This window comes from Plecotus auritus, assembly GCF_963455305.1.
Source record: "Plecotus auritus genome assembly, chromosome: 6".
Taxonomy (NCBI): Eukaryota; Metazoa; Chordata; class Mammalia; order Chiroptera; family Vespertilionidae; genus Plecotus; species Plecotus auritus.
The window spans coordinates 139,783,915-139,811,299 of NC_137773.1; the positions used below are offsets into that span (position 1 = coordinate 139,783,915).

At 48.5% G+C, this 27,385-nt stretch overlaps 1 protein-coding gene across 7 annotated transcripts in view; it reads right to left on the reverse strand.

The window, feature by feature from the left end:
- Window positions 1–5,615: 5,615 nt before the first annotated feature.
- Window positions 5,616–27,385, reverse strand: part of SRGAP3 (SLIT-ROBO Rho GTPase activating protein 3) — a 255,586-nt gene continuing 233,816 nt past the window's right edge. For 3 of the 7 annotated variants that reach the window (XM_080676227.1, XM_080676226.1, XM_080676225.1), the window contains 5 exons: window positions 24,685–24,764; window positions 19,550–19,730; window positions 17,759–17,908; window positions 15,466–15,793; window positions 5,616–10,933 (listed from right to left, as the gene is read on the reverse strand). In XM_080676227.1, the coding sequence (XP_080532353.1) occupies window positions 10,520–10,933; window positions 15,466–15,793; window positions 17,759–17,908; window positions 19,550–19,730; window positions 24,685–24,764 (1,153 nt within the window). In that variant the 3' untranslated portion in view covers window positions 5,616–10,519. Of the gene's footprint in view, window positions 10,934–15,465; window positions 15,794–17,758; window positions 17,909–19,549; window positions 19,731–24,684; window positions 24,765–27,385 lie in introns of those variants that run through there. The other 4 variants (XM_080676230.1, XM_080676228.1, XM_080676229.1 and 1 more) reach the window with 3 other exon arrangements.

Sequence of the window (27,385 nt, forward strand, 5' to 3'; positions counted from 1 at the left end):
GGTGGACTTGTTTTTCAGTCCTTCTGTCTGAATCTGGACTTTGCTGCCTTACTTTGGTCAACGTGATGTTAACGAAGGTGGTGCAATAGGGGTGAAAAGTGCCTGTATACTGGAGCTCACCCCTGCTCTTGCTGCTCCTGGGAACCTTCTAACCAGCACCATGTGAACAAGTCCTAGCAATCCTCCTGGATGGTGAGAGACAGTTAGCCAAGTCATCTTTATCACCCAGCTGACACTGAGCCGCATGTGAGTGAGGCCATCCTAGACCACCCACTTCCTTATCACAGAGATCAGCTCAGCCTGTCCTGACCAGAAAACTGCTCAACACACTCACAGGACATGGTCAATGTTGATTATCTTGAGCCACCAGATTTGGGGGTGGTTTGTTATACAGCAATAGCTAACTGGGACAGTGATCTAAAACCACAGTGACCCTCCACAGGAGCCTTCTGCTTGCCTGGGGTTGGCTTGGGAGCCCCCAGATACAGAATTGCTGGAGCCTCAGTCCTGACGGTCCCTCCTCCCCTTATAGAAATCTTCACCTGCTCACTTTGCTCCCAATACCTGTCCCTACTCTGCTTCCGATCTGGTGCTGACTTATGAGTGCCAGGGGCAGGGCAATCCTTCTTGTGAAGAGCAAGCCCTGTGCAACTCTCCTTGTCTCTGTAGGCTCCAGGCATTTCTCCTTACAAGGAGGCAGCCATCTACCTGGAACAAAGTGAAGGGCGTGCAGCTGAGTTCCTGTGCCAGGGAATCTCTACCATTTGTCATGGTGTCTGGACACCGCTCCCCATATCAAGCTCCATTCTTTGGCTCTTCGAGGCTATTTAGATCCCCAGAGCCCCGTGGGAGAGTTCAACATTCCTCTGGGGTTGCTAAAGCAGGTTGCACCTGTTACCTTACAGCACAAACACACTCGCTGTATGCAATTACTTAGTCTCCCCAACTAGACCCTCTGTGTCCTAGCACAGCTGTGAATGTAGCAGGGGCCCACCAATGCTCACTGGGTAGATCACCTGGAAAGATACCAAATGATGTCTGGCAAAGGTTCTGGGGTCCTGGGACACATGGAATGCCTGAAGCTAGGGGAGCAAAGCAACGGACCTTTGAAAGGAGACACTGTGGAAATCACCAAAGACAGAGTTCTCACCAACCAGTCTGGCCTATAAGGGCTTAGAGTCACATGGACCTCAATTTGCATCCATGCTCTTCCACTTTCCATGTGATCTGGAATAAGCCACTTACCTTGCAGAACCTCAACTTCCCTTTCTGTAAGATAAGAATAATAATACCTACATCCGAGGGCTGTTGTAATGAATACATTTTTAAATTTTTGGAAGCACCTCTCAGGGTGTTCAACACATAATGAGTGGCTGGCTATGGCAGTAGGAGTAATAGTTATAATTATTACTGTTATTATCTCTAGGACACATTATTAACCAGAGGGCATGGAGGTTAAGAGCTCTAGCTCTGAAGTCAGACTGCCGGTGTTCAAATCTCAGCTCTGCCACTTACTCGTGCACGGATTGTGGTCCTCATGAAGAGGAGCCAGGGCCCCTTGGAGACATGGCTGATCTTAAGCCTGGGGCACAGTAGGTGAAAGATGAGCCTGGAGCATCTTATTGTGCCCAAAATAAGGAAGTTGTCGAAACTAATGTCAAAAACACAAAAGCCAGCTTGGAGCTGCTCCCACTGACTTCAGCCTCTGAAAGACCACTGGCTGCAATAGTCTGAGTGAACCTCGCAAAATATTTTAAAATCCAGGGATTTCTAATGAGTCTCAGCAGAAGAAGGAAAATCCCTCATTTGCTACCATTATATGAGGTAGTCATTATATCACCTTCTTACTCTGAAAGTTGATAAAGAAGGGGAAAGAATTAACCATGTACCAGTATTCGTTTTCAGAAAGAACTATACTTTAGGAAAATACTGGCCCTTGTAGATGAGAATTCGACCTTAAAAATATAGAAGAAATGATAAAGTTAGAAAAATGACCATTCTGCATTTTCTAATGAAACATTAGTGTTCCAGGCAATGATCACCCATGGGGAGAGATTGTTGAGGAACCGGATATTCACCAGGTTCCAAATCATCAAACCACAGTTTAGCTTCTGCTCACAGGGAAAATGAAGCTTTTTAATGGAGGGATGAGGGTGAACCCACCTGAACCTATTGGTTAATCTTATCTTCTCTAAAAGTGGGTACCAAACAGGGAGTGCCTAGATGAAGGACACATCATCTAGGGAGCATTCTTGCCAAAAATGGTGCAACCGAATCAAATTAAACGCTTAGATCCAACTTCAGTTTATAAGACATTCATGGATGACAGCAACCAGGGAGTTGACAGCTCAAGGAAGCCACTGGACAAACCCGACTGTGGGGCCTGGTACCAGAAAATGAGCCAGAGTTCTTCCAGAGGACATGAGGTCACTGTTCTGGAACAAAAAGGATTTAAAAGACATAACCTTGTTACAGCCTTTGGATCCTGATTTAAACAAACCAACCTTTAAAAGGTATTTTTGGGAACAATCCATGAAATTTTAATATGAATTAGGTATGACATTATACTGACAAAATATTACTAATTCTATTAGATGTGATAATGGGATTGTCATGTAGAAAAACGTCATTTTTAGAGATGTGTGCTGATGTATTTCAGGGTAAAATGTCATGATATAGGTGATTTCTTTGAAATTTTAAAAAAGTAAATTTGGGAAAAAAACGTAAATAATTGTTAAGTATAGATGATAGATATAATGGGTTGATTATACTATTCTCCGTATTCTTCTGTAAGTGTGAAATATTTCACAATAAAAATCAGAGATAACTCATCCCACCTGCTATTTTACAGATGGCCACATGGCGACAGTAGAGTATTGGGCTGGGTGTGGACTCAAGCTTTGAGGAAGAAATGCGGAAGAGCAATTGCCCCATTCATTCTTTATTCATTTATTTCTTCTCATCTTTGCATTTGACTTCCTAAAGGACCCTGAGCTGGGCCTATTGAGGACAGAGTCAAATTAACCCCCGCCCCTACCCTCCTATAACCACCTGTGTAAATAGTGTATCTACTAGTAGAAGGGGCAGTCACCAGGAACTTGGGTCCTTGCAGACATGGGTGTCTCTATGTTTGAGGTCACTGGTATGGAGGCCTTGGCTGGACGTATCGGAAACAAAGAACTTAACCCAGGGGAGAGGGAAGCTGCCACTTGTGTGAGGTGACCTCTTCTACGTGCATTCAGATGTACACACTTATCAACTGCATGATCTTGGAAAAGTCACTTTACCTCTCTGAACCTTGTGGGTCTAATAATAGTTCATACTATACAGCTTTTGTTGAAAAGGAAGGAGCTGGAGAGACAGAAGCTTGTTGACATTGTTGAACACCTGGATCCGGTCCTTCCTGAATCCCGTTTTATTTTCATTCAGATGGAGCAAAAATTATTCCTTTCATTGAAGGCAAGCTGAGTCGGGTGTTTTAGTCCTGACTTAATGCATTCTCAACATCTGTTCCGGAGTGGCTGGAAAGGCCTGGGGCGCTCTCATCCCCTCCCTGACTCTTCTTACAGTCCTTTATTTAAACACAACCTTCGTTGCAGCGAAAGGAAAGCTGCCACTCCTGCGGCTGCTACTGGTCTCTTCTGTACGCTGCCCACCTCCCACACCATCCTCTCCACAGCCTTCCACTGGGAAAGCCCTTCTGATGGCCTCTCCAGGGGTGAGTCCCCGTGGCTGCACGCATTGAGGCAGTGGCAGGGCCATTTCTAGGCTTCTCCCCCTAAGCACACCCCCTTTCTCTAGGGTGTCAATATGAAATGCTCACTCGTGTCAGAGGCAGGACACTGAATCCATCCGGCCTCCTTCTTTAGAGACCATCTGGGCAGCAGCAGACCACCCATCCCCACCACAGCTGCTCTGTGCCTGGCACAAGGCCCCCGAGAGAAGGGTCTTGGGGCAAGCATGCGCAGACCAGTGAACCTCACAGTTCCACCCTGTCCTCTGCTCCAGATCACGCCCAGGGGCCTGTCCGGGCCTGGGGCATGGGGAAGATCTGCCTTCAGAGTGAGACTGTCTAAGTGGGACCCCCCTCCAACGTCCTGGCAGTGTGTCCTTTGGCAAGTTCCTTAACCTCTGTGCTATTCCCTCATATGTACACTGGGAAGTCCTACTTTGTAGGGTGCTCAAGAGGATTGGTGAGTTGGCTTTTACATGTGAAAGGGCTCCGAAGGATGCCTGGAAGCTAGTAAACATGTTGGCTATTACTATTCTTTCCTCTTTTTCCATTTGACTGCAAGAAACAGACACCCACTCAATTGGCACTGAGTAAGGGCATTGAGTGTAAGGTCTCCCAAAGAAGAAGAGGCTCTGGGAAGGTACACAGTATTGGAACCTGGAATTAGCCAGAGGCCTCCATTGAGCATCAAGTGGTTATGGTTGGAATAATGGGTTCCCTGAGGCTGGCAGGAGACCTGTTCTCCTCTGCAAAGGGGCCCCTGCATGAAGGTCCACCAGAGGGTTCACCAGAAGGGAAGCGCCCTGGAACTTTCCTTGATGTGGCAGGTAAGAAATCCTGAGATCCTGCCGACAGCCCTGGTGAACTGAGCATGCTCAGTGACAGGCAATACAGTGAACTTGGAAAGAGCATGACTTTGGAGTCAGATAGACTAGACTCAAATTCTGGCTCCTTCCTTCCTAGCCCAGTGGTCGGCAAACTGCGGCTCGCGAGACGCGGTTTGCCGCTCTGTTGACTGAGTTTGCCAACCACTGTCCTAGCCTAACCTTGGGTGAGCCACTAAACCTCTCGGAGCCTCAGTTTCCTCATCTGCAGATTGGTGTTAAGAAGGGCACTTAGCTTGGTCAGTGTCGCTCAGTGATTGAGCATCGACCTAGGAACCAGGAGGTCATGGTTCCAATCCCGGTCAGAGCACGTGCCCAGGTTGCAGGCTCGATCCCCAGTGCAGGGCATGCAGGAGGCAGCCTATCAATGATTCTCTTTCATCATTGATGTTTGCATCTCCCTCTCCCTCTCCCTTTCTCTCTGAAATCAATAAAAATATATTTTTTAAATTTTATAAAAAGGGCACTTACCTTCAATAGCTGTTTTGAGAATTTGATGAGGAAATGCATGTAAAAGGCTTAATCTAGTACCTGGGACAGAAATGTGATCAGTAAACACTTCACACACACACACACACACACACACACACACACACACACGTTAAAAAACAACAACATAGTCTTAGGGGCTCAATCACATGTGTGTAGATAACGAATGCCAAAATACGGCATTTGCCTTCGCACTGGAAGTCAGTATCCTGTGGCCTCGTGTGTTATGTTTGAATGCTTGAAGGCCCTCTGCAGACAGCTCCTCCCACTTGCCTTTGCTTTGGCACCTCCAGCTCTGCTTGCAGGGTTCACCCCACAGTTGCCTCCTTCAATGAGCTCTATGGTTGGAGCAGTCCTCCTTGGAACCTTGATCTGAGCGAAAGGACATTTCAGGGATGGTTCCTGGGAGAAGCACGCACACAGTGTGGACTGGAGGGTAGGAACACCCGTCTGGGACCCCCCACCCGCCATGGGCCACCTCACCCTTTCAAAAAGCCACGGAGCGCGTGTTTGAGAAAAGTTAAGCTGTTTTATTTCACAGGATAGCTCCACATCAAACCAGCAGGCACCATCAGAATATGCGACAGAGGATCTAATCAGACACTCTATAGGACGGGCGTTGGCTGTAAGGTAGAGAAACAATATCTGGAAGAGGGCAGCACTTCTCATCACGTGGGGACAAGCAACCAGCAATTTCCAAGGGTGGTTTCAATTTTTTTTTTTTCCTGATACAGTTTGGGGAGGAGGGAAACCAAAGGAAACAAAACAGACCAGCCACTCTGAAGCAATCAGAACCAAGCCTATTGCCAAACCGTGTAAACAGCCACACTGCCGGGAGCCAGAGCCCAGCAGGAACTCCAGCAGAGCCTTCGCCTAAGGAAGGCGGAGTGCGTTCTGTTTGTTCTGGTCCAAGAAACAGCTTTGTTAGGGACAGTTCACACAGAAAGGAGGTGTCAGCAAGGGGCAGCGCTGGCCATTCGGCCAGTCCCAGAGGACGGGACAGCGGGACACTGGCAGATCAACCTCGGAGAGCACTCCGACCTGACAGCAAGTCCCTTCGCTCAGCTCCCCTGGCAGTTTGGGTATGTGGGGAATTCTCTACACGAGAGAGGAGACCCCAGAGAACCGGGGAAGTTGACATGAAACGTCAGCATTAGCTCTGCATAGCAGAAAATCAGCTAAGCAACACCTCGGCTCACCCTTCCTGCCTTTTCCTCCCTGCCAAGCGCCAAGCCCAACAGGGCCCCCCACCATGGTTGTGAGCCAACCACTCCTCTTTCTGGGTTTCTCGGGAGAATGAGGCATTTGCTCGTGTGGAACCTTCTGGATGTGTGAAAAGTGAGGACTAGGAAGACCTAGAGGAAGAACCGTTACATTAGTCCTTGTGGTTTCCCATCAGCCGAGGATGTGCGCCGAGTGCCAGGTAATGACCAGGTCACAGGAAGTCCCTTACATTCATGCTTCCTGAATGAGAAAGAAACATACCCACCAAGGCACTCCAAGGGCCTCCAACAGAGAAGCCAGCCCCGAGTCAAGGTCCTTCCCCACGCTGGCTCCCTCTGTGTATCGCAAACCAGTTCTGAAGGGTTTATAAGGCAGGTCTCTGAACTGCTGGTTATAGCCGTGGCCAAAGGCTGGCTCCATTTCCCTGTGTCTCTTCCCACTCGGATTTCTTCATTGAATAGAAACCTGTTAGCCCTTGGGAATCCACTTCGCTCCTGCTCCTTGGCCTGGTGACCTCAGAGGACAGACTCCCAAGTCTAATGCCCAAACTTACATATCCCTCCCATTTGGTGCTCTGTCCAGGTTCAAAGGCGCTTCAAGGTGAAAAAACGTTAGCACTGAAAACAAGGAAAGGCAAGAATTTTTCATAGAATCCCACAGCTCAGAGCAGCTCTTTAAGAGGAAGGGGGAAGAAAGGAGAGAGGGAGAGTGGGGCAAGCACGGCTTGTTCTCAATTTTATCCGAGGAAGGTCTTTATCGGCGACTGGGCCCCGGGGCCCAGGAAACTAGACCAGGAAGGAATTGTCTTTGGTCAGTTTTAAATGAACATCTTGCTGGTTCATTCCTAAAATAGACTGAACATTGGTTACACATAGAGACAAAAGGCTTGACCTCAGGATAAGTCGAAGGTTAAGAAATCATTCTGTGAAGCAAAGAATAATTTAAAAAAAAAAAAATGCCCGTTATCGACAAACTGATCAGCACAGCTTTCAGTAATGGTGATGAACAAGGAGGTAAACACCACTTCCCCTTGTACAACTGGTTATATTGAGGACTACGAACTAGGTTACTACATTTCCCCCACACTCACTGTACAGTTAGGTTTCTCGTATTTGTTTTTACATTGAACTATCTACTAGGTGCAAAGATTTGGTGAGTGGCATTGGCTATAATTTAATTGTCGCCTTTTTTAAAATTACGATTTCACATTTTAACAGTTACTTTCCAGCATTGAAGCAAAGACAGCAATATATAGTGGACTAACACAGGCAGGAGTCAGGAAGAGAATGTCAGTGCTCAGTGACTGTGGGTGGGGCTGGGTGCCTGTGGAGGGACAGAGACATGCAGAGTGCCAGATGAGGAAGTGGTGGGGGGCGCGGAGAATGGGGGATGCAAGAAAGTATTTTTCCATTTGGTTCTGCATCAAGGCTCAGATTTGGAGCTGGATGAGTGAGGTGTGAGCTTCTCTAAATGTGAACTCATCAGCCTTTTCCCAATGGAAAAACAGGTGCTTAAAGAACACAGCTACAGCTCTGCCTTCAGATAATTCAGTAAAAGGCAGGTCCATTCTCAGGAAAGAAAAATGAAGTTAGTCAATTCAGAGGAAAAGCTACATGGTTGGACTGGTGTTATGTAGATCAGGCACCAGGTCTGTCAACTCAAATTTTCTCTTTGCGTCCAGTAGTCCTGGCAGATAATGCTACATTTTGCTCAGGAGGCAACTACATTTAAGGTCTGGGAGTATCTGTGGGGTAGGAATGGGATATCTTGTACCCTGGCTGGACAGGATAGCATCCTTGCAAATAAATGACTTCCGCGCCCGACATGACCCCCTCTCTCAGACACCTATGAAATTGTGAGCACAGCCTATCCCAGGGCCTTGCTTTCTTTTCTAAGCTGTAAAATGGGGATATCTTCATACTGCCCACAGAGGTGCTTGCTCTGAGGAGCTTTCGTTTCCAGGGGCTAAGAGAACAGTTGGTTCTGGGCAAAACAAGGAAGGTCAAGCTTGCCATTGCCTCTCCCTGGCATTCTCTTTTGGGGCCCTTGCTTGCTTCTTCCTTCCACTGTGTGCTCTCAATGTCAATCCTCAGGTGAGGCAGAAGGGCTTACCATTCCCACACACGCAGGGATTAGTGACTCAATAGGTCCCTCCCTCTGGGGGCAGTCACCTTTTTGCGGAAGACCAGAGGACAAGGCAAAATTCATCTAATGGGGTGAAATGATATTTATGGAATTTCGAGCATCTGTAGGTGATATATCTGTAGGGCTGGGCTTGGGGATTTTATGAAGCTGGTAGAAAAATTCCACTGCCTTCTCTCAAAAGCCATTAGGAGGTTTCAAAAAGAAGGTCTCAGATGGTTTTGAGCTAAAAGACTTACCTTACTAATGACAATAAAAAGAATAATCGTGTTGGCACAGTGCTTTCTAAACAGCTTACTCATTTACATTTTATCCTTATTATCTTCATTTTATGGAGCAGGAAACTGAGACTCAGTGAGGTGCAGGGACATGCCAGAGTCCCACAGCTCCCAAGTGGTGGGCGCTGGGACACACAGGACTTTTTTTTCCAAACCACAGCCATGGACATACTCAGAGGCCTTGAGAAAGAGATGAAGCTTGAGAAGAACAGGGAGGAAACCCTTGGCTTGGCACGAAGGTGGTGAATAAAAGTGGTCCCGTTGGAATCTAATTCATCTGTGTTCCATTACCCATAAATAGCCATCTCTGGAAAACCAGGAGATGCAAAGAGGAAGCAAAATAGAATCGAGTGAGGGTGATGCAGAGGCCCTTTCCCAGCCAAGAGGTGAAAGCCTTGCTCATAATACTTGATGATCACCCCCGCCCCAATTCTTTCACCATGTTTCACTTACGTTAACATGCTCTGGAGAAGGTAGGTGAAAGGGAAGGGAAGGGCGAGAGGGAAGCTATTTCACTTGCATAAACGCAACCTAAGCATTCTCTGGGACAGAAAGTGCCAAGGACTGCCCCACCCCAGCCCTGGGCACTTACGGTTCATGCACTTCGTGCAAGAGGCACCAGCCAAAGTGCGTCATGTCCTGATTTTTAATGAAAACGATGTGACTCAGAACCTCCTTGCCTGTTTAGTTCCACATCTGACACAGTATAATTAGTAGAAAGAGGAAAGGAAAAAAATTAAATATTTTGAAAATTGTGTAAGTTAAACCTCTATAGTTACCAGAATTATTCCTACAGCATTTCTAGGTTTTGAAGTGTTCCATACCACTGTGGTTTTATTTTTTTTCCCCCTTTTCCCAACCACACATAATACTGTGCTACGATGGGGCTTAGGTTCTCACTACCCCCTTTTCTACGTACGAACACACGGATGCTGTGGTCAGGGGTCTTCCTGCCAACGTCCTCCCGTGCCTTTGGGGGTACAGTTGGTCCTTGGCCTTCAGGTGGAAAGGCAGGGTCTCTGGGTTGGACGGGGGGTTCCCCACCTCTAGGAGCAGCCTGCTTGGGGACTGCCTGCCCCACCCTTCATTAGGGGCAGACTGTTCTGGAAGGCCACGACTTCTGGAGACAGTGGGAGACTGTTTTTGTTTTTCTGCAGCTTAGTGGTATATTGCTTCTTTCGCAGTTACTGTGGGCCTCTAAGTTCTCCCAGGAAAGTCCCTGCAAATCCCACCAAATAACAGCGGGAGATGTTTGGTGGCATGGGTCTGAGGTAAATCTAAGTTTCATAAAAAGAAAAAGGAGATCCTATATACATTTAGTATGTGTCCCGATCTAGTATATGTATATAGATGCATAAATATATATATGTACACACACCTACAGACACATACATACATATATATGTGTATATATGCACACATATACATATATACACACATATTTATGTATGTAGAGAGAATGTCGAGAGAATTGTTTTCCAGTGACGATATGTGGGCGAAGCCGTTTAACATGTTGCCACAATCTAAGGACACGCTCTAGCTGGGGCTGCTCTGCTCCCGCGCCTGCTCCAGCTCCAGCTCCTGCTCCTCTGGCCTCTGTCACACCCGCCAACTGGACGGAGCTGCGGCCAGCGCTAGGCCTCAGTTCCGCACAGACATTCTTTCAGGCTGACCCCTGGCCAGGAGCACTGGGAAGGGTGTGGAAGTCACAGAGGCCCCCGGCCATGGTGTGCCCCAGCAGCCAGGGCAGCGCCGCCCCAGCCTGCGGGTCACATGGTGCCTGATTTGTCCGCTGAGCTGTTGGGGAACATCTTCTCGGTGGGCGTCACGGCCGGGCTGCCCACCCCTGAGCTGCTGCTGCTGCTGGACCGGTGCTGGACCGCGGGCCGCACGGGCCGCACGGGGGGCGGGCGCAGCTGGGCGCCGGCCAGGCGGGCGGACAGCGCGGGCTTGAAGGTGGTCATCATCTCTGCGGAGGAGCTGCAGCCGCGGCGCACGGCTGCATCGGGGTCGCGGATGACGATGGTGTGCAGTGGGCTGGCGGGCTCCGAGCTGACGGGGCCGGGCGGGTTCTTCATGGGCTCCAGGGTGTCCAGCACCACGTCTGGTGCCTGCTTGACAGTGTTCTGCCTCTCGAGTTCCCGCAACTCGTGCAGAGCCGTGCTCATGGTCTTCTCTATGTCCTGGGGGCAGAGAGAGCTCTGGTCAGCACCCAGGCTGGAGGCCTGGGGTCAGTCCTTCCTGGGCAGCATGGGGGCATCTGAGGGAGGTTTCCCCAGGGGCCAATCGCTGGGGTGGAGACTGAATCCCCAGGGTGTTGCCAGTTGGGAAACCCACATGGTTGTGACCTGCACTCTGAACAGGAAGCTGACAGTGAGGGCAAGTCAGACTGCTGGCTAAGAAAGGCAAGCTCTGCAGCCAGACAGACGTGGGTTCAAATTCTGGCTCTGCCACTTCTTTACTGCATGACTTGGACAAGTCACCTCAGCTCCCTGAGCCTCAGATTACAGATCATTAGAATACAGACCTCGGGGCTGGATGAGTATGAAATGATATGGTCCCTGTGAAGAGCTCGGCCTGACCCCTGGCACACAATAAGCGCTCACAAAGCACCAAGCAAGCCCTGCCACGAATAAGTCAGTCCATCCCCACATGTATAAGGTAGGAACTACCATTAAGCTCATTGCACACATGAGGAAGTGGGAGCTCAGGCTGGTTGAGTAACTTGCCCAAGGTCACACAGCTAGTTAGTAGCACAGTCTAAGTCTCAACCCAGGCAGTCTGTCTCCAAAGCCCATGCCACTAACCATTATTATTATTTTAAAAAATCCTAGCCCATAGAAAAATTCCTTGGAGGTTAAATATCAGAATGTTCACTTCAAAGCGATGGGACTTTTATTTTCTTCTCTGTTATAATCAGAAACTTTTGATTTTTTTTTTAAATGGAGGTTTTATAAAGCAACAAAAATCCATATCTGCCTACGTAATTTCCTGGGAAATTTTAATATTTAAGCTCATAAGGATGAGAGTGCTTTGAATGACATAGAGCGAGATCATGGCTGGCTCAGGACCGCCTTGTGAGCAGAGGAGCTCTTCGTCAGCCTGGGGCTCATCGCTACCTCTTCCAAGGCCTCCATTCCCCTTCCAGACAGTAGCGGGTGCTGGAGCTGGAGCTGGAGCTGGAAGTCAGCATTTAACTTAGGAGCCCTAGGCTAGGGTATAGGGCTGGGACTTTTGAGCCAAGACTCCTTTGCCACTTGCAAGTCTCAGTTGCTCAGCACCATACTTTGTTCATCTGTTGAAAGCCCACAAGATTACTGTGAAGATGGAATGAGACAATGGATGTGATGAAGCTTTGTAAACTGCCAGACAGTGGTTTTTAAAGTCCCTTTAGCCAGAGTCCTTGGTCCACATAAGAAGAGCTGCTCAGGCTGAGCTGGGCCAGGGCCCCACGGGCTGGGCCACTGAGGGGACAATTAAGGATTCTGCTTAAAATTACTGTTGGAAGGTCTGTGCACAGCCTCAGTAACAATAATGACTATTAAGACTCACTGCTTTTCTGCCCAGGGGCAAATCTGGAAAATCTACAGGTTTGGTCAGACTAATGGGGTTGGAACCTGGGGATGTCCTGGCTGCCCCTCTCCATACTCACCTCTTTTACCTCCACCTCTCCTCCCATTAGCAGGTGGCCTAATGCCTGTCCTGGGCCCCTATGACAGGCTCCAGTCTGGCCACAGTCAAGGTCCCAGCCATCCTTTTTAGGATATGTTAAGAGCTATCAATAATTAGCTAATCCTATATAATAAAAGCCTAATACGCTAAGTGTCCGGTCGACTGGTCAGCTGTTCAACCAATTAAAGCATAATATGCTAATAATATGCTAAGGCTGCTCAACCGTTCACTATGATGTACACTGACCACCAGGTGGCAGAGAGTCAATCGGTTGACCAGTCGCTATGATGTGCACTGACCACCAGGGGGCAGAAGCTCCAGCCAATTGGGACTGAGTGAGATGGGCCAGACACGCCCTGGAGCCCTCCTGCGTCCCTCCCCAGGCCCAATCATTCACCAGTGGGGTCCCTTGGCCTGGCCTGCTCCCTCTTGCAATCCGGGACCCCTCAGGGGATGTCAGAGAGCCGGTTTCGGCCCGACCCTGCAGGCCAGGCCGAGGGACCCCACTGGTGTATGAATTCGTGCACCAGGCCTCTAGTCTATATATATAAAAGCCTAAGCAACCAGCCGCCCGGCCGGTAGCTATGACACGCAATGGCCACCAGGGGGCAGATGCTCAATGCACAGGCATGGAAACATGGAACAAACTGATGATCTCAGAGGGAAGGGAGAGAGGGAGGGAAGAGATTAATGAAAGCTCTTATATGCATACTAAAGGCCAAGTGCATGGATTCATGTACCAGTGGGTCCCTCAACCTGGCCTCTTGGGAGATGTTGGAGAAACTGGCTCTCCAAGATCCCCCAAGAGGTTCCGGATTGTGAGAGGGTGCAGGCCAAGCTGAGGGACCCCACCGGTGCACAAATCCATGCACTGGGCCTCTAGTATTAACATAAAGCTAATATTAGCTTTTAGGCTTCCCCATAAGAAGGCTCCTTTAAGAAGGGGTCTTTGGGCCTTTACCTACAGGATTAGCTGTGGGGGATTTTCTGCATGAGGGAGAGTGGGCAGTCTCTCCCCATCTTTGCCTTCTCCCAACTCTGCAGGGATAAAGCCTGCTTTCAACATTCCACTCTGCTTAAATTAACTCCTCTATTGACATCACTACTCTTTGTTTGCTCTACTCCAGTGTGAGCTGAAAGGTAAAACTTCAATAAATAAAGTGCAATTATCACCCCTCCACCACCATCCCTCCCACCACTACCACTCTACCCTGGCAGAGTGTGAGCCAGAAAGACAGAAAGCTCAGAGAAAGATCAGCTGAGTAGTTTAGGCAGGAGCCTGGCATTAGTCTGAGGGGTGAGGCTGTAATCTCCAGAGTGGAGCTGCAGAAAGGTGCTGAGGGATGATGGATTTCCGGGGGGTGGGGTGGGAAAAGAGTACTTTTCAGCTCCTCTCAAATTACATCTTCCCACTTTGGATGGCAGTGTAGCAAATTCCCCAAAGAGCCTCTTCACTGGGTTCAAATCTAAGTCCTAAAGGGTATTTTGAGACCAGAGAATTTCAAATAACTGCATTGACCACTTGGTATTTCCTTGCCACAGCTCCTTTTTGTAGTCTGAGAAATCAGCACCAATGCTGAGCAGGCTGGAGGCCATTTAGCGCCCCCTTTTGGCTATTCACATATTATCGACCATGCTTTCCCATTTCACCTCCGTCCATGAAAGGAGCTTTTGAATGGCAGCTATCAAATTAGGGAGTGTGTAGAAGTGTTTATGAAGGAAGAAAAATGCATAAAGCATTTCCCAAGTGTATTCATTCTTTAGGCTTGCCTTATGAATGTGCTATGAATAAAGCTCAAAGAAGTCTGGGTGATGGGGTGTGCCCTGTTCTCTTTCTTGGAGATTCATAATACACATACTTCAACATACTTAATGGTTCTAAGAAATCTTGTAGACAAGTCATTCAACTTTGTCAGATAGGAATTCCCCAAAGTTGGTTGACAATAAAACACATTTTCCCCGCTTCCCCCATTATCATCCTGTGAACATTTTCCCCACTCCCCATCCTGGCTCTTACTAGAGCTTCAGGTAATGGTGGATGCTAGGGTGATGCTCCCCAAGGGGACAGCCTTTCAGGATGGAAGGACCAGCAGGTCTTCCTCTGTGGGATGCCAAGGTGCTGATCTTCAGGTATTCCTCGGGAGTGGGCATCAGGACATGGGGCCAAGCTAGACCTGGGGGTGTGAGCAGGAGTTCTAGCTGCTGGGTGAGTTGTTTCTGCATTGGTTTTCCCCGGGGAACCTTTCCTGGTCTCCTCTAGAGCACAGCCTCTAAGCCCACAACCTTCCCTTTCCCTTGTACCAGGGATTCAAATGCCACTCTCTAAGGAGCAATTCTCACAGCCAGCCAAGAAGGTTCTGGCTGCATCTTCCCTTCCAGCATCAGCTGTTTATCCCACCTAACCTCTGTATCTCAGGTCATAGACCCCTACCCCTCAAGGAAGTCTCTCCTCCTCTGAGCAATCCTCACATTTTAGGCTCTCAAAATATCATGAACCACTCTTTCAAAGAACCTGGCCCAACTGCCATTTCACAGCTGTGCTATTGGTTGATGTCTCTCTCTTCTCTGAATTGGGCAGGGCCTGGGTCCATTCTAAGTCATCATTGTACTCTCAGTGCCTAGCCCAGTGATTGCCACACAACAGGTGCTCAATCAATATTAGTCATTGAATGAAATGAATGAATGAACAGATAGTTGAATGAATAACTCAGTTATGCCATTTCATGGAATCACCTGCCATTCCTACATCTCCAGCGTCCAGCCTTTCCCTTAGACAGGAATTCCCCCTCCATTCCTGAAGACTAAAGGGAAAGGGGGTTTCAGTCTTCACAGGAACCCTAGCCAGCAGCAGCACCCATCCAACTTCCATTCCCATGGGGAGGCCAGCAGGCAGGTGGGAAGCCAGCTCCCTATCTATCTTGTGTTCTGGCTTAGCCTTAAGCCTGGCATTAAGGGCAAAGTGGCCCCCCAGTCCACAAATCCCCACCCTGCTCCCCCTCTGGGGGTCTCCGCTGGCCCAGCCTGCCTTCCTGATGGCCCTTACTTCTGCCAGGGCCTCGGCCTCCAGGGACTTGTGGTCCCCCAGGCTGCTGTGCCTGGTGGAGCCGCACGTCGACCTCATGGAGTGCCCTTCTGAGAGCGCCTTCTTGTCAGAGTAGTTGATGCTGCCAGCGCTCCCGAACGTCGCCATCCTCCGCTTCTCGGGGCTCTCGATCCTGCCACGGGTGAGGGGGATTTTGTGGGGGCTGCTGGGGCAGGCGGCGGCCCGGGGCGGCGTGTCTATGCTGGGGCCCAGGCCCCGGGGCGGGCTGTGTGTGTCGCCCCCGCTTCGGCGCCTGGGAATGGCTGCTCCATCAGATCGTAACCGCACTCTGCAAAGGAGCCAGGGGGCAGGGGCATGGGGCAGAGGTCAACCCTGGCAATCAGAATGAGTCAGTCAACCCCCAGGCTACGCACTACACACTAGTCACTAGTCTAGGCAAGGTATAGTAAAGCCTCCTTCAGCCAGACTGCGATTCCACACTAAAGCACCGGCTGAGCACGGACCTCACCGGCAGGGGACAGGCTTAACGCGCACACAGGAGGGAACCAGAGCATTGTTCCCAAGCTGCAGAGGGTGGTGCTAATTCCACAGTGAAGCTGTTAAGTCAAGGCCAGAGGATTTCATCCTCAGACTGCTCTGGTGATGGTTAGTTGGGCTCGAGATACGTTCTTAAGCAATTCAGACATCGCCATCATGCTGTAGGGCTTCTAACTGGTCTGAAGTATTGAGGCTTTACTGTACCCAAAGTTACCAGCTTCTCTGCAAGCACAGGAGGGCCCCCCTGGGAACAGAACACAGCACAGTATTGTTACCCACCCCAACCTCCCCAGCAAAGGGCTACTTCTAAGAGCCTTTTCCAGATCTTGGGAAACAAGTCATCCAGGAGGGAAAAGTGCATCATTGAACATGCCTTCCATGCGTATGGACAAAAGGGACACATGAGGGTGAGTCCTTATCCTGCTGTCACAGACTTCCCTGGGTCCTCTCTAAGGCCCATTTTATTAATTTGTCAAATGGGCATAATATTCCTTGCCCACCTTTGAAGGAGGTTCAGTGGGTGTGAAAGCACTTTGAAGATAAAAGGTTCCACCTACTGGAGATTTTGCTACATCCCATGGAGGCCACCAAAGAGGGAGGGAAGCTGCAGTACCCAGGGGGTGGGGAGCAGGGACAGAGTGTTGGAATGGATTTCAACCAGGGGACCAAGTTCAATGTGGTCAGCAGCGCTTTAGATCTTAATGCCACCAGCCAAGCTAAGCACTGCCTGTGGGTACCCCAACAGGACCAAAGCAGAGGCGCTGGAGAGGAAGAGGTATTTTGAAAAAAAGAACAAGGAGGAAGTAGATGAGGGAGGGAGAGGAAAATTATGGCAGGAGAAGATAGAAATGCCCCCCACCCCTAGAAATCAAGGGACCATGACTTTGTCCTCTACCTACCCCAGCTTTCCACTTTCCCTCCCAACTGTATCATCTATCCCAGGACCCGAACTGTTGTCTCCACTGAATAGAATATGCTAAAGGAGGCACTGGGACTTCTGAAATAAATTCATAAATGTATGTTTCCATTGTGACGGAATTTTTTGGCTCTATTTGCAAATACTCATATGTGTAGGCTGGTCCCCTGACCTCTCCACCGAGTAAACAAAGAAAATTACATTTTGAGAACCTGATTAGGAAAGCAGTGAGAACTGTCAGGTTTTTGATCCTTTCTTTTCTTTTCCTTATTATTATTAGTTTTTAAAGTACCACATACTTTGGGCCACACCTGTATGCAGAATAAGGAGCACAACTCCGTTCTTGGGAGAAAGGTCATGTGACACAGCCTGGCCCACACATGGAGAGTAAAGAAATTGGCAAATGTGCTCCCACCAGATAAGTGGGTGGAGTCGAGTGTCAATTTTCCGCACACTTGAGGGGGTGTGAGTCTTCTGTTTATGTAGCACACTTCAGGGAGTATATGAGCTTTAAAATTTTAAATATAACTACTTGGATCTTCAACAGAAAGTGGAGGAGGTGCAAGAACTAGAGAGAGAAGTTGGAAACATACTTGCCAATTTGTAACTCTCTCCCCCACGGTTTATTATTATTTTCAATAAAAAGCACTGATTTGCCAAGATATATCTTTCTTCTTCCTTGCTCTACACCCCCTGCCCCACCCAGGTGTGCTCCATATCACCTGTGGGGAACAGGGGCCACAACAGCCTACTTCTCTCCCTCCTGCCCCCTTGTTTTTCCCAAATCAGATACCAACAGGCGTGGTACTAGCAGAAAACAAATGAATCCGTGTTTCCTACCGGCCCATCACCCCCCCAAAGCCGTAATCCGAGATGTGGTCCGTGGGGGACTGGAGGTCGTTTTTGGAGGAGGCCTTGTCATCCAGCAGTGGCCCACTGCTGGCCTCACTGTCCGCCTTCTGGCTTAGGCTGTCGGAGAAGGCATCATCCCTGGGGAGAAGGACAGATGTGAGCTGGGAGTGCTCCAGAGGATGTGCTGGGCTCTGCTGGGTCAACATACACCTCAAGGTTAAGGTACGCTCACAGCTCTGGGTGAGCCACCTCCCAGAGCCCTGTTTCACCACCATGCACCAGCGTTCCTAAGTCAGTTTCTCCAGCAGAACTTCCTCCTCTGACCCACCACCCCATGCCTAACTTCTCCTCTCCCCTCCTCTAGGTTCTTCTTCTCTCCCAGGGGTGAGGACAAGCTAAAAGCCAGACAGTGTTGGAGAAATGGGGGGAGGACCCTGTAAGCTGGGCACTGAGTGCCGACTTTCCACGTGGCTCTGTGAGGAGTGTTTCAGGGCTAAGCAAGGGAGGGAGAAGGTGCTGCCATCCCTCCCCTCCTCACCCAAGGCTTGAACTGTGAGGTGGCTGGAGCTAGTTGGAGTTCCCTGCCAGCCTCATCCCACACCATCTCCCTTCCAGTGCCCTGTCCCTGTCCACAGAGGCCTGGGGACATCAGAGTGCCGAGAGCCCTCCCCTGTGGCATTCCTCGTGGGATATGCCCATTCCAGACTTCTCTGGCTTCAGACCGTTCCCTCTGCTACCAAAACTTTGTCTTTGGCCCCCTTCCCTTGAAGGCTAGCTTGGTGGATACTTCCTTGATTAATCACTTCCACCAAGGCTGACCAGAGCTCAATGGGAGTGTGTGTGCAGGAACCCTCAAAAGCTTTCAGAGAATGGAAGGTGTGGACTTTCTGTGTCTCTGGTAGGGCTAGTATTTGGGATGCAGGGCCCTTTTTAAGGCCTGAAATTGTTTAAAAGAAAATAATACCTATAGATACAGGGAACAGATAGGTGGCTGTCAGAGGTGGGCAGTGTGGGGAGGCGGGAGGGAAGAGGTGATATAGGTGAAGAGGGTCAAAAGGTACAAATTTTCAGTTACAAAATAAATAAGTCCTGGGGATGTGATGAACAGCATATTTATGTAGCACATTATTTATGCATTGCATATTTGAAAGTTGCTAAAAGAGGAGATCTTAAAAGTTCTCATCTCATATGAAAAAATTATAACTATGTGTGGTGATGGATGTTAACTAAATTTATTGTGGTGATTATTTTGCAACATATAAAAATGTCAAGTCATTATCTTGTACACCTGCAATTAATATAATGTTATATGTCAATTATACCTTAATACAAAATAGTACCCTATTACCTTGAAATGAGGGAATGATTGTTCCTGCTGTCCCCTGAGAATGCCACCTCAGGGGTGGAGGATGGTGGGCAGTTAAGGGGGTGGTGGGCTGGCCACTGGCGACAGGGAAGGCCAGGAGAGTGAAGGCATGTGGCAAGATCCACAGGACACTGAGAACCATGTGGGTGATGAGTGCTCTGGAGGCTGTCAGGTGGGTCAGGAAGGGGACCAAGGGCACCCAGGCTGGCTCCATGTGCTCTGAAGTGTGAGAAGTTTGCTTATTTGTTAACAGGATCACCATTTAAGGGGATCTGTTCTTAGAAGACCAAGGGTAATTATATCAGTGAGAGCACATCCCTGGTATATGACCCAGCACTCCCCTTCCTGTGCCCACTCTAGACATCACTAATCGATTATGGCATTCTTCACAGTAGGGTCCAGCTCCCACTCACATGTCCTGTACGACTATGTACTGATGTGGGATGAGTCCATCCACGCCATTGTGACGACCTTCCCACCAGTCCTCCGAGGCACGGTGGTACAATAGCAGCGAGGCCCCCTTCTTGAAGGACAGCTCACGTGGGGACCGCCCCACGTAGTCAAACTTGGCGATGGCCTCAATCTGTTCCACTTCTGGAAGGAAAGGAAGAAGAGCATCCATAAGGTCAGCAGAAGAACAGCCCAGGAGCCTTGCTCAGATGGCCCTGGCTTCTAGGGGGCAGCACAGACAGCAAGCCCAGTGCAAACAGCGTGGGCTGGGGTCAGGACCCCAGGGTTCTATGCTCAGATCCACTCTCCCAGGCTGTGACCTCAGGCAGGCCACCTAACTTCTCAAAATGGAAAGAGGGGGCTGACATACATGTCCTTATTTTCCACTACTCTATCTTAAAAACACTTAACGACATTGTTTTTTCCTTCTACCCCTTAAAACAAATTCTGTTTCCATTTTTCCATGAACTGTTTCCCTTTTTGTCCTTTTATAATACTTTTAGTTATTCTTATTTTGGGGGAAGTTAAACAGGAAGTGTATGTGGACTTCCATCTATGCAAAATTGTTACACACATTTTTAAGAACTCTTTAAGGCAAGCATGTCAAACTCTCGGTCCTTGGGCTGCATGCCTTGTTTATTTGGCCTGTGTTAGCCTTTTGAGTTTGATATGCTTGCTTTAAGGTTTCCTCAAAGCTCATCATTTTACACTGAACAGCATTCCCCAAAACCCATATGTGGAAGCCCTAACCCCCAATGTGACATTGTTTGGATATGGGGCCTTTGGGAGGTAACTGAGGTTAAATAAGATCAAAAGGGTGGGGCCCTAATCCGATAGCACTGGTGTCCCTCTAAGAAGAGGAAGAGGCATCAGAGATTTCAATCTCTCCACGTGCAGCTGTCTACCAGCCAGGAAGAGAGACTTCCCCAGAAGCCAACCCTGATGGCATCTTGACCTTGAACTTCTACAGCCTCCAGAATGCTGAGGGAATAATTTATGTTGGTTAAGCTACCTGGTCTGTGGTTTTCTGTTATGGCAGCCGGAGCTGACTAACCCACTCATCCATGGACTTAATGTTGAGGGAGGGAGAATTCTTACTGGGGCCATAGCTCCAGCACATCTCTTTGCACATACATATTTACCCATCAAACATTTACTCTTCTCTGGACAGTGACAGGCTGGGACTGGGTTAAACAATGAGGAGATAGCTCTTGTCCTTGAGGCACTCCTACTACCCAGCTCTGTCACCTCTTGTCTGGACCTCAGGGAGGTTACTTAACCTCTGTACCCCTCAGCTGCCTTATCAGTAAGGGTTGTTAGAAGGATTAAAAAGTAATGCATGAAAGACAACATAGTACAGACGTACATTAGGTATTCAGTTGATAATGGCTCTCATGATTATGATTATTATTACTAATGGATTTAACCTATGGGATAGGTCTAGATAAGAAATCTAAGCTGCAAAGAGTTTGAGTGGTTTGCCTATGACCATACAGCTGATGATGTCTAGGGAGGAGACTGTATAGGGAGCAGGAAAGTTATGCCTATGATTGATTTAACCTGTACTATAGTTTATACCAGCCGTGGGCAAACTACGGCCCGCGGGCCAGATCCGGCTGTTCTATCCGGTTCTCTTGGTCTCCCCTCCGCTCCTTTACTTTGAATTTATATTAGTTCACACAAACACTCCATCCATGCTTTTGTTCCGGCCCTCCGGTCAAGTTTAAGAACCCATTGTGGCCCTCGAGTCAAAAAGTTTGCCCACCCCTGGTTTATACCCTAAGAAATGCCCACACTTGGTAGAAAACTGTGTATAGGTATTAATGTATTTATAAAACAAGCACAAAAATGTTTCCTCAAAGCTTTATACAAATAATATTATACAAATAATATGTGTAGGTATATTAATCCTAATAGAACAAGAGTAACAAAAGTGACCCTTGCTCTCTCTAGCCTGCAGATACCTTCCCTATGCTTAGCATCCATGGGACTCCCTATCTGCTCCATTCCTGGTGGATTATCTGTATGTGTCCATCCAGCCATCTACCTGTCCTCTGTGGAGGAAAGGCCAGAACACCTGGCTTTGCTTCTTTTTAGCTGTGTGACCTTAGGCAACTTATTTCTCCTTTCTAAGCCTCAGTTTCCTCATCTGTAGAATGGGAATGAATAATAATAGTACCTATACCTTCTAGGGTTGTTATGAGGATTAAATGAGCTACTCTACATGAAGTGCTTGCAATAGTGTGGGCATATGGTAAACTCATATGAGAGTTAGCTGTCACCAGAGCTGATGCACTTTCAAGGGCTAAGGCAGTATGGAAAATCAAAGAGCAGAGGGAGCAAACCCCTTTGTTCATCCCCCCACCGATCCCCACCATACGCGTGTACTCGGGCTCTCTGTAAGCAGCTGGCCCCGGATGACTGTGTTGGTGATCCCATGAGACACAGAAGTCTTTGGATGCACACAATCTTCAGTGCCTGGGGCAGCCTTCTGTGCGGAGCGGGTGTTGGACAGTTAAGTCAGCTTTTCCCAGCTGGCTCCCTGACAAATGTCTTTAAATGCTATCCTAACACAACTGATGCAGAATGACAGCACAGCTAAATGGGTCAAATACCTCAGATCCTGACTCAGAGTCACCTTTTCAGAAAATCGGAGAGATCTCCGTCCTCCTCTGCCTCTTTGACCCTTTTCTGAGCCAGCCACGTGCTAGCACTGCCTGCAGCCCAGCTACAGAGAGCAGAAAGGCCAGAGGTCTGCAAGGCAGGAGCTGAACCCGGCTGGCTGGCTGGCTGGCTGGCGGTGCTCTGGGCTTTCACCCCAGCGCTTCCTCTGAGCCAGCCCATTCCGCTGATAAAGAAGCTGGCCTGAGCAGAGCTTAGGTCCTACTAGGAGCAGCACATAGGAGCTGCCTTGGGTAGCTGGGGTAGTCTGGTGCTGGGGTGTGGGGGTGAGGAGGCGAGGGAGGAATGGAAAATGTAAGAGAAAGAAAAGAAGAAAATGGGAGGAGCCGAGCTGAGCCCCAGCTGAGCGTGAACACGTGTGCAGATGTCATTATGTAAGTGTGTGTGGTGGGAACAGTAATAGCAGCTACCAGTTATTAAGAAAGCCATTATTTGGTTCTGCTAGTACAATATCTAAATAAAGTATGTTATTCTCCCTTGTACCATTCTCCCACACACCCCTCACCAAACTTATTGAATTCTCTCATCTTCCCAGTTAGGAAATAGAACCACCTTGCTCACTGGCTCAGGCCAAAGCCTTGCAGTTGCTCTTGAGGGTCCCGCATCTCACCATCAGCAGCCCCTTGCAGCTATCCCCTGAGTCTGACCAGTCTCACTACCATCACTGCCACTGTTGTCCCTCTACCTGGCCTCCTGGCTTTTATTCTTGTGTGGGGAGCCATTTCTCCCCACAGCAGCCAGACCTGGAGAGTATTACGCAAAGTGAAACAAGCCAGTCAGGGATAGACAAGTACCATATTATTTCACTTATATATGGAATATGATGAACAAAATAAACTAACAAACATAATGGAGACAGATTTCTGGATACAGAGAACAGCTGTCAGAAGGGAGAGGGTTGGGGGCTCGTTGAGAAGGGTAAAGGTATTAAGCAAAGAAAAAAGAGAAAGACTCATGAACATAGGCAACAGTATGGTGACTGCCAGGGGGAAGAGGGGAGGGGAGAGGTAGAAGAAGGTAAAGGGGGGATAAGTGGTGTTGGAAGGAGAATAGACTTGGGGTGGTAAACACACAATATCTGAAACCTATATAATTTTATTAACCAATGTCAGCCCAATGAATTCAATTAAAAATCATAAATTAGATAATGAAACCCTCTTGTTCAAATCCCTTGGAAGGCTTCCCTTTATGCTTGGAACAAAACCCAAATGTCCCACAATAGAAACACAAGGTCAGTAAGAGAACCGCTAAATAATTATTTATAAAAAAGCAAAAGTCTCACAGGGAGGCAGGAGGGTTGTGCTTGGTCTATGGTGGCTGTGCCATGACTCTCACAGGCACTCTACACTTGTATTTCCATGGGCCTCTTCCTCCATTAAAAAAAGTTAAAACTGCCAAAACCGGTTTGGCTCAGTGGATAGAGCATCGGCCTGCAGACTGAAAGGTCCCAGGTTCGATTCCGGTCAAGGGCATGTAACTTGGTTGCGGGCACATCCCCAGTAGGAGGTGTGCAAGAGGCAACTGATCGATGTTTCTCTCTCATCGATGTTTCTGACTATCTATCCCTCTTCCTTCCTTTCTGTAAAAAATCAATAAAATATATTTAAAAATAAATAAATAAATAAATAAATAAAAAAAGTTAAAACTATATTTACAACTGTATTGGCATAAAGATAAATATAGTCCAAGCCGGGCCATATTCATTTTTTTCTTCTTACTTTAAAAGAAATTAGAACATTTTCAAGTGTTGTGGGCCCAGGATACTGTGCCTACTGTGCCTCATGGACATGTGACCCTGGGCCTGTATTATCCAGGTTGCTTATCTGCACAGTCCAGGTTCCCGCGAGACTAACCTTATCTAGAATGGTGGAAGGGCCCAGTGAGCCATCAGAAGCCGGGCTGGCCTTTCCCTCCCTCCCTCCACTTCCCTGGGCCGTCCCTGTTAGGCTTTGTATTCAGGCACCCACCACTCTGGGGGTGCAGCTGCAGTCTGGCATCATCACTCTGTGTCATGGGGAGCTGCTCCCAACCTGTCAGGTGATGAGACTGCAGGTCCCCAGAGATCCATGTCTAGTTCATCGACATACCCCAAGTCCCAGCACAGCTGGCACAGAACAGATCCCTGGTTGGGGAGGAACGGAGGGACAAAGCATGCTTCCTACTTAGGAAACTCTTGTCACTTAGGATTTGCACTTGGATCAACAAGGACGCAGAGAGGGATGAGGCAGCCAGGTAGGAATGTGATACATGGAATGCACAAGCCTCCGAGGCCTTTCTGAGTCCCCATCTATTCTGGGGACGATGTGCTGACTTGCAAAGCTAGAGGGGTTATGTGGCCAGCCCAGCTTTGAGCAGTCCTGGGCCAGCATGTGAGGCCCCGGGTGGGTTCCTTGGTCCCAGATTTCCCCCCACTCACCTTCATCACTGGTGTGAGGTTCAGTGCCATTGTCATGGTCAACTTCATCAATGGTCCCTGGCTCACTGTGTGGGCTATCACTGCAAAGAAACATGGAAAGGGGACTCGTTGGGGGGCTGTGTACCCTCACGCTGCCCTTAGCCTCCCTCAGGCACCAGCCCAGTCTACCTCTGGGCCTTGACCAGATCAGGCCCAGGCCCACTTGGTCCCTTCTTTTCCATCTGACCACCCATGGACCTTCCTTCCTAAGAGAAAACCACTTCAGCCTCCTGGTTGGGAAGCTTCCCTGTATAATCTTCCCCAGATGACCCAGCCCTGGAATTTGTTGGGCTGTTTTCTTGGTAAAGGTTGTCAATACCAAGGTGTTCTGTAAGATCCAGAGGGCTGTGGCAAAACCCTGGCTTTTATCCTTAGAAGAACCACAGGGTAGAAAGGACTTTTGGAAGTACTGGGAGTCATTCATTTAGCCCTGCTCCCTGTCTTATGTGAGAAGTGACACACCCAGCAAGGTGGAGTGATGCTCACGAGCAGGAATCCTCAGTGCTGCCTTAGGATGCTGTGTGCAAAAGCCCAGACCAGCCCAGCTGGTGTGAGCAGGCCAGCACCCACGATGGACAGGGTGACAAAGTGAATCCAGGCCGGTCAAATTTAGTCCTTAACGCACTGGCAGAATTTCACCAGCTGCTTCCCTCTCAAGATTAAGCCAGCGTTCATGCACACAGCTGGTCAGTCAGTTTTTGTGTGTTTGTTTTTTTTTTTTACTGAGCCATCGATTGAGTCCTAATATATGCCTGACACTGTGCTAGGTACAAGGGATGCATTGATGGGTCAGATGGACACAGACCCACCCTCATGGGCCAGGAAATAAAACTGCAAGTGGAAATGTTTTATGTAGGAACAAATGAACAGAGACAAAACAGCAGAGGGAACCTACATAGGGTGGTTAGGGAAGGCTTCTCAGAGTAGGTGACATTTGCAATACCATTTAAAGGAATATAGATTTTATTATGAAAACTCTCTGTTGCCTCTTGGATAAGGCCCAGACTCTGCACAAGGGCTTAAGACCTGTCCTCACTCAGCCCCTGCTGTCCCACAGAGCATCCTCCCTCACCACCTCCTTGTCACGGGAAACACTCCGGACACACAGAGCTGCTTTCCATGTTATTGAATGCTCTGTGTTTAGAGCATTCTTTGCCCGTTCCTCCCCTGGCTGACTCCAGGTCATTCTGTAGGTCTCAGTTAAGTCCCTGTCTCCTTCAGGAGGCATTTCCTGACCTCCCTACATAGGCTCAGGGGACCCCACTTCTGGAACTGCCTATTCCCTCCTCCACCAGAACTGCCTGCATCAGGGGTTAATCCTGTTCACATTCCTCCCCCTTTTCCACCCCCCTGCCCAGGGCCTGAGCCAGGACAGACGTTCAGTAACCTTTTGTTGAATCAGTGAATGTTGTCCACTGTGATGAGACCCTCAGTCAAACCCCCCTTTTGGGCTTTGAAAATGTCTCCAAAATTACCATGTAATTGACAGTTTTCCTTTCTCATGGGATGCGAATGCGATTAAGAAAAGTGTGGTGATTGTATATTGTTCTTTGATAAGCACAGTACAATCTTTTTAAGGACCCTTCCCAGAACACTAAATATATATATATATATTGCAACAAAAACAGAGAACTGGTAATGGTACAAAAACTTGAAAAGCTTCTCTGTCCAAAAAGTCTGCTTGCTGGTTCTTCAATGTATCTGTAATAGAACAGGGACAGACTTGCTCCTGGGGCCTAGAAGGAGATTAGAGAGCTGTGATTAGATAACACCAGGACCCGTCTTTCTGTGCAGGAAGTGTAATGGGGAAATGGGCTGGAACGGCTCCCTTCTTTGAAGCAGTTGCCCAAATATGCCTTCAGAATTAAAGTGATTCAAGAATCCAGAAATGCTTTGACAATCAAAAGACAAATTCCTGCAGGCACCTGGCTCAGAGCAGTGCAGGCAATGCTAAATATACAGCTGTGTATTGTCCTGGGTTGGGGATAAAGAAAGAGTGCGAACCCTTTGACTGGTCTCTGTCAGCCGGTGCTCTGAATCTCCTGTCTTTTCCACATTAAAAAAAAAAAAAAAATCCTGTCTTACCACATTTAAGGTCTCAGCCTGGGGAAGGTAGGTGGCCCTGATTTTGATAAGATTCTGACATATTTCTCCCCTGACCCAGTGTAAGTGCCCAACTAGCAACTGTAGACCTGTGTGGAGCTCTCAAAGACTGGACTCACTTTGCTGGAAAAGAAAACTCCTGGTGGATGGGGACAATGGCAGGAAATGTCACTCTCAGTTCGTGAGTTTGAGGTGGAGATTATCCACTTCCCTGCTGCCTGAGATGGACTTACAACTCACCTGCCCAAGGACAGCATTGAATCTGCTAACCAATGTGATTAGTTCACCAGACTCAAGCCCCAGCAAGGAGACATCGTTCTTGGGCTTGTGTTGGAACATTTGGGAAGGAGAAGCTCTTTTTCCACTGGGGATGCTGAGAGAATAGGCTCTAAATCTGGAGTTACCGGATGCCTTCTTGAATCCACCAGGAAAAAGGTTGCCTGAGAATGAGGCTAACATGGAAGAAAGAGGAGCCACAGGCTGAGGATGGCAAGACCGAGTCCTGATAATAATAGTTAAACCCCTGGATCTAGCTATACCTGACGCCATGATCCAGACT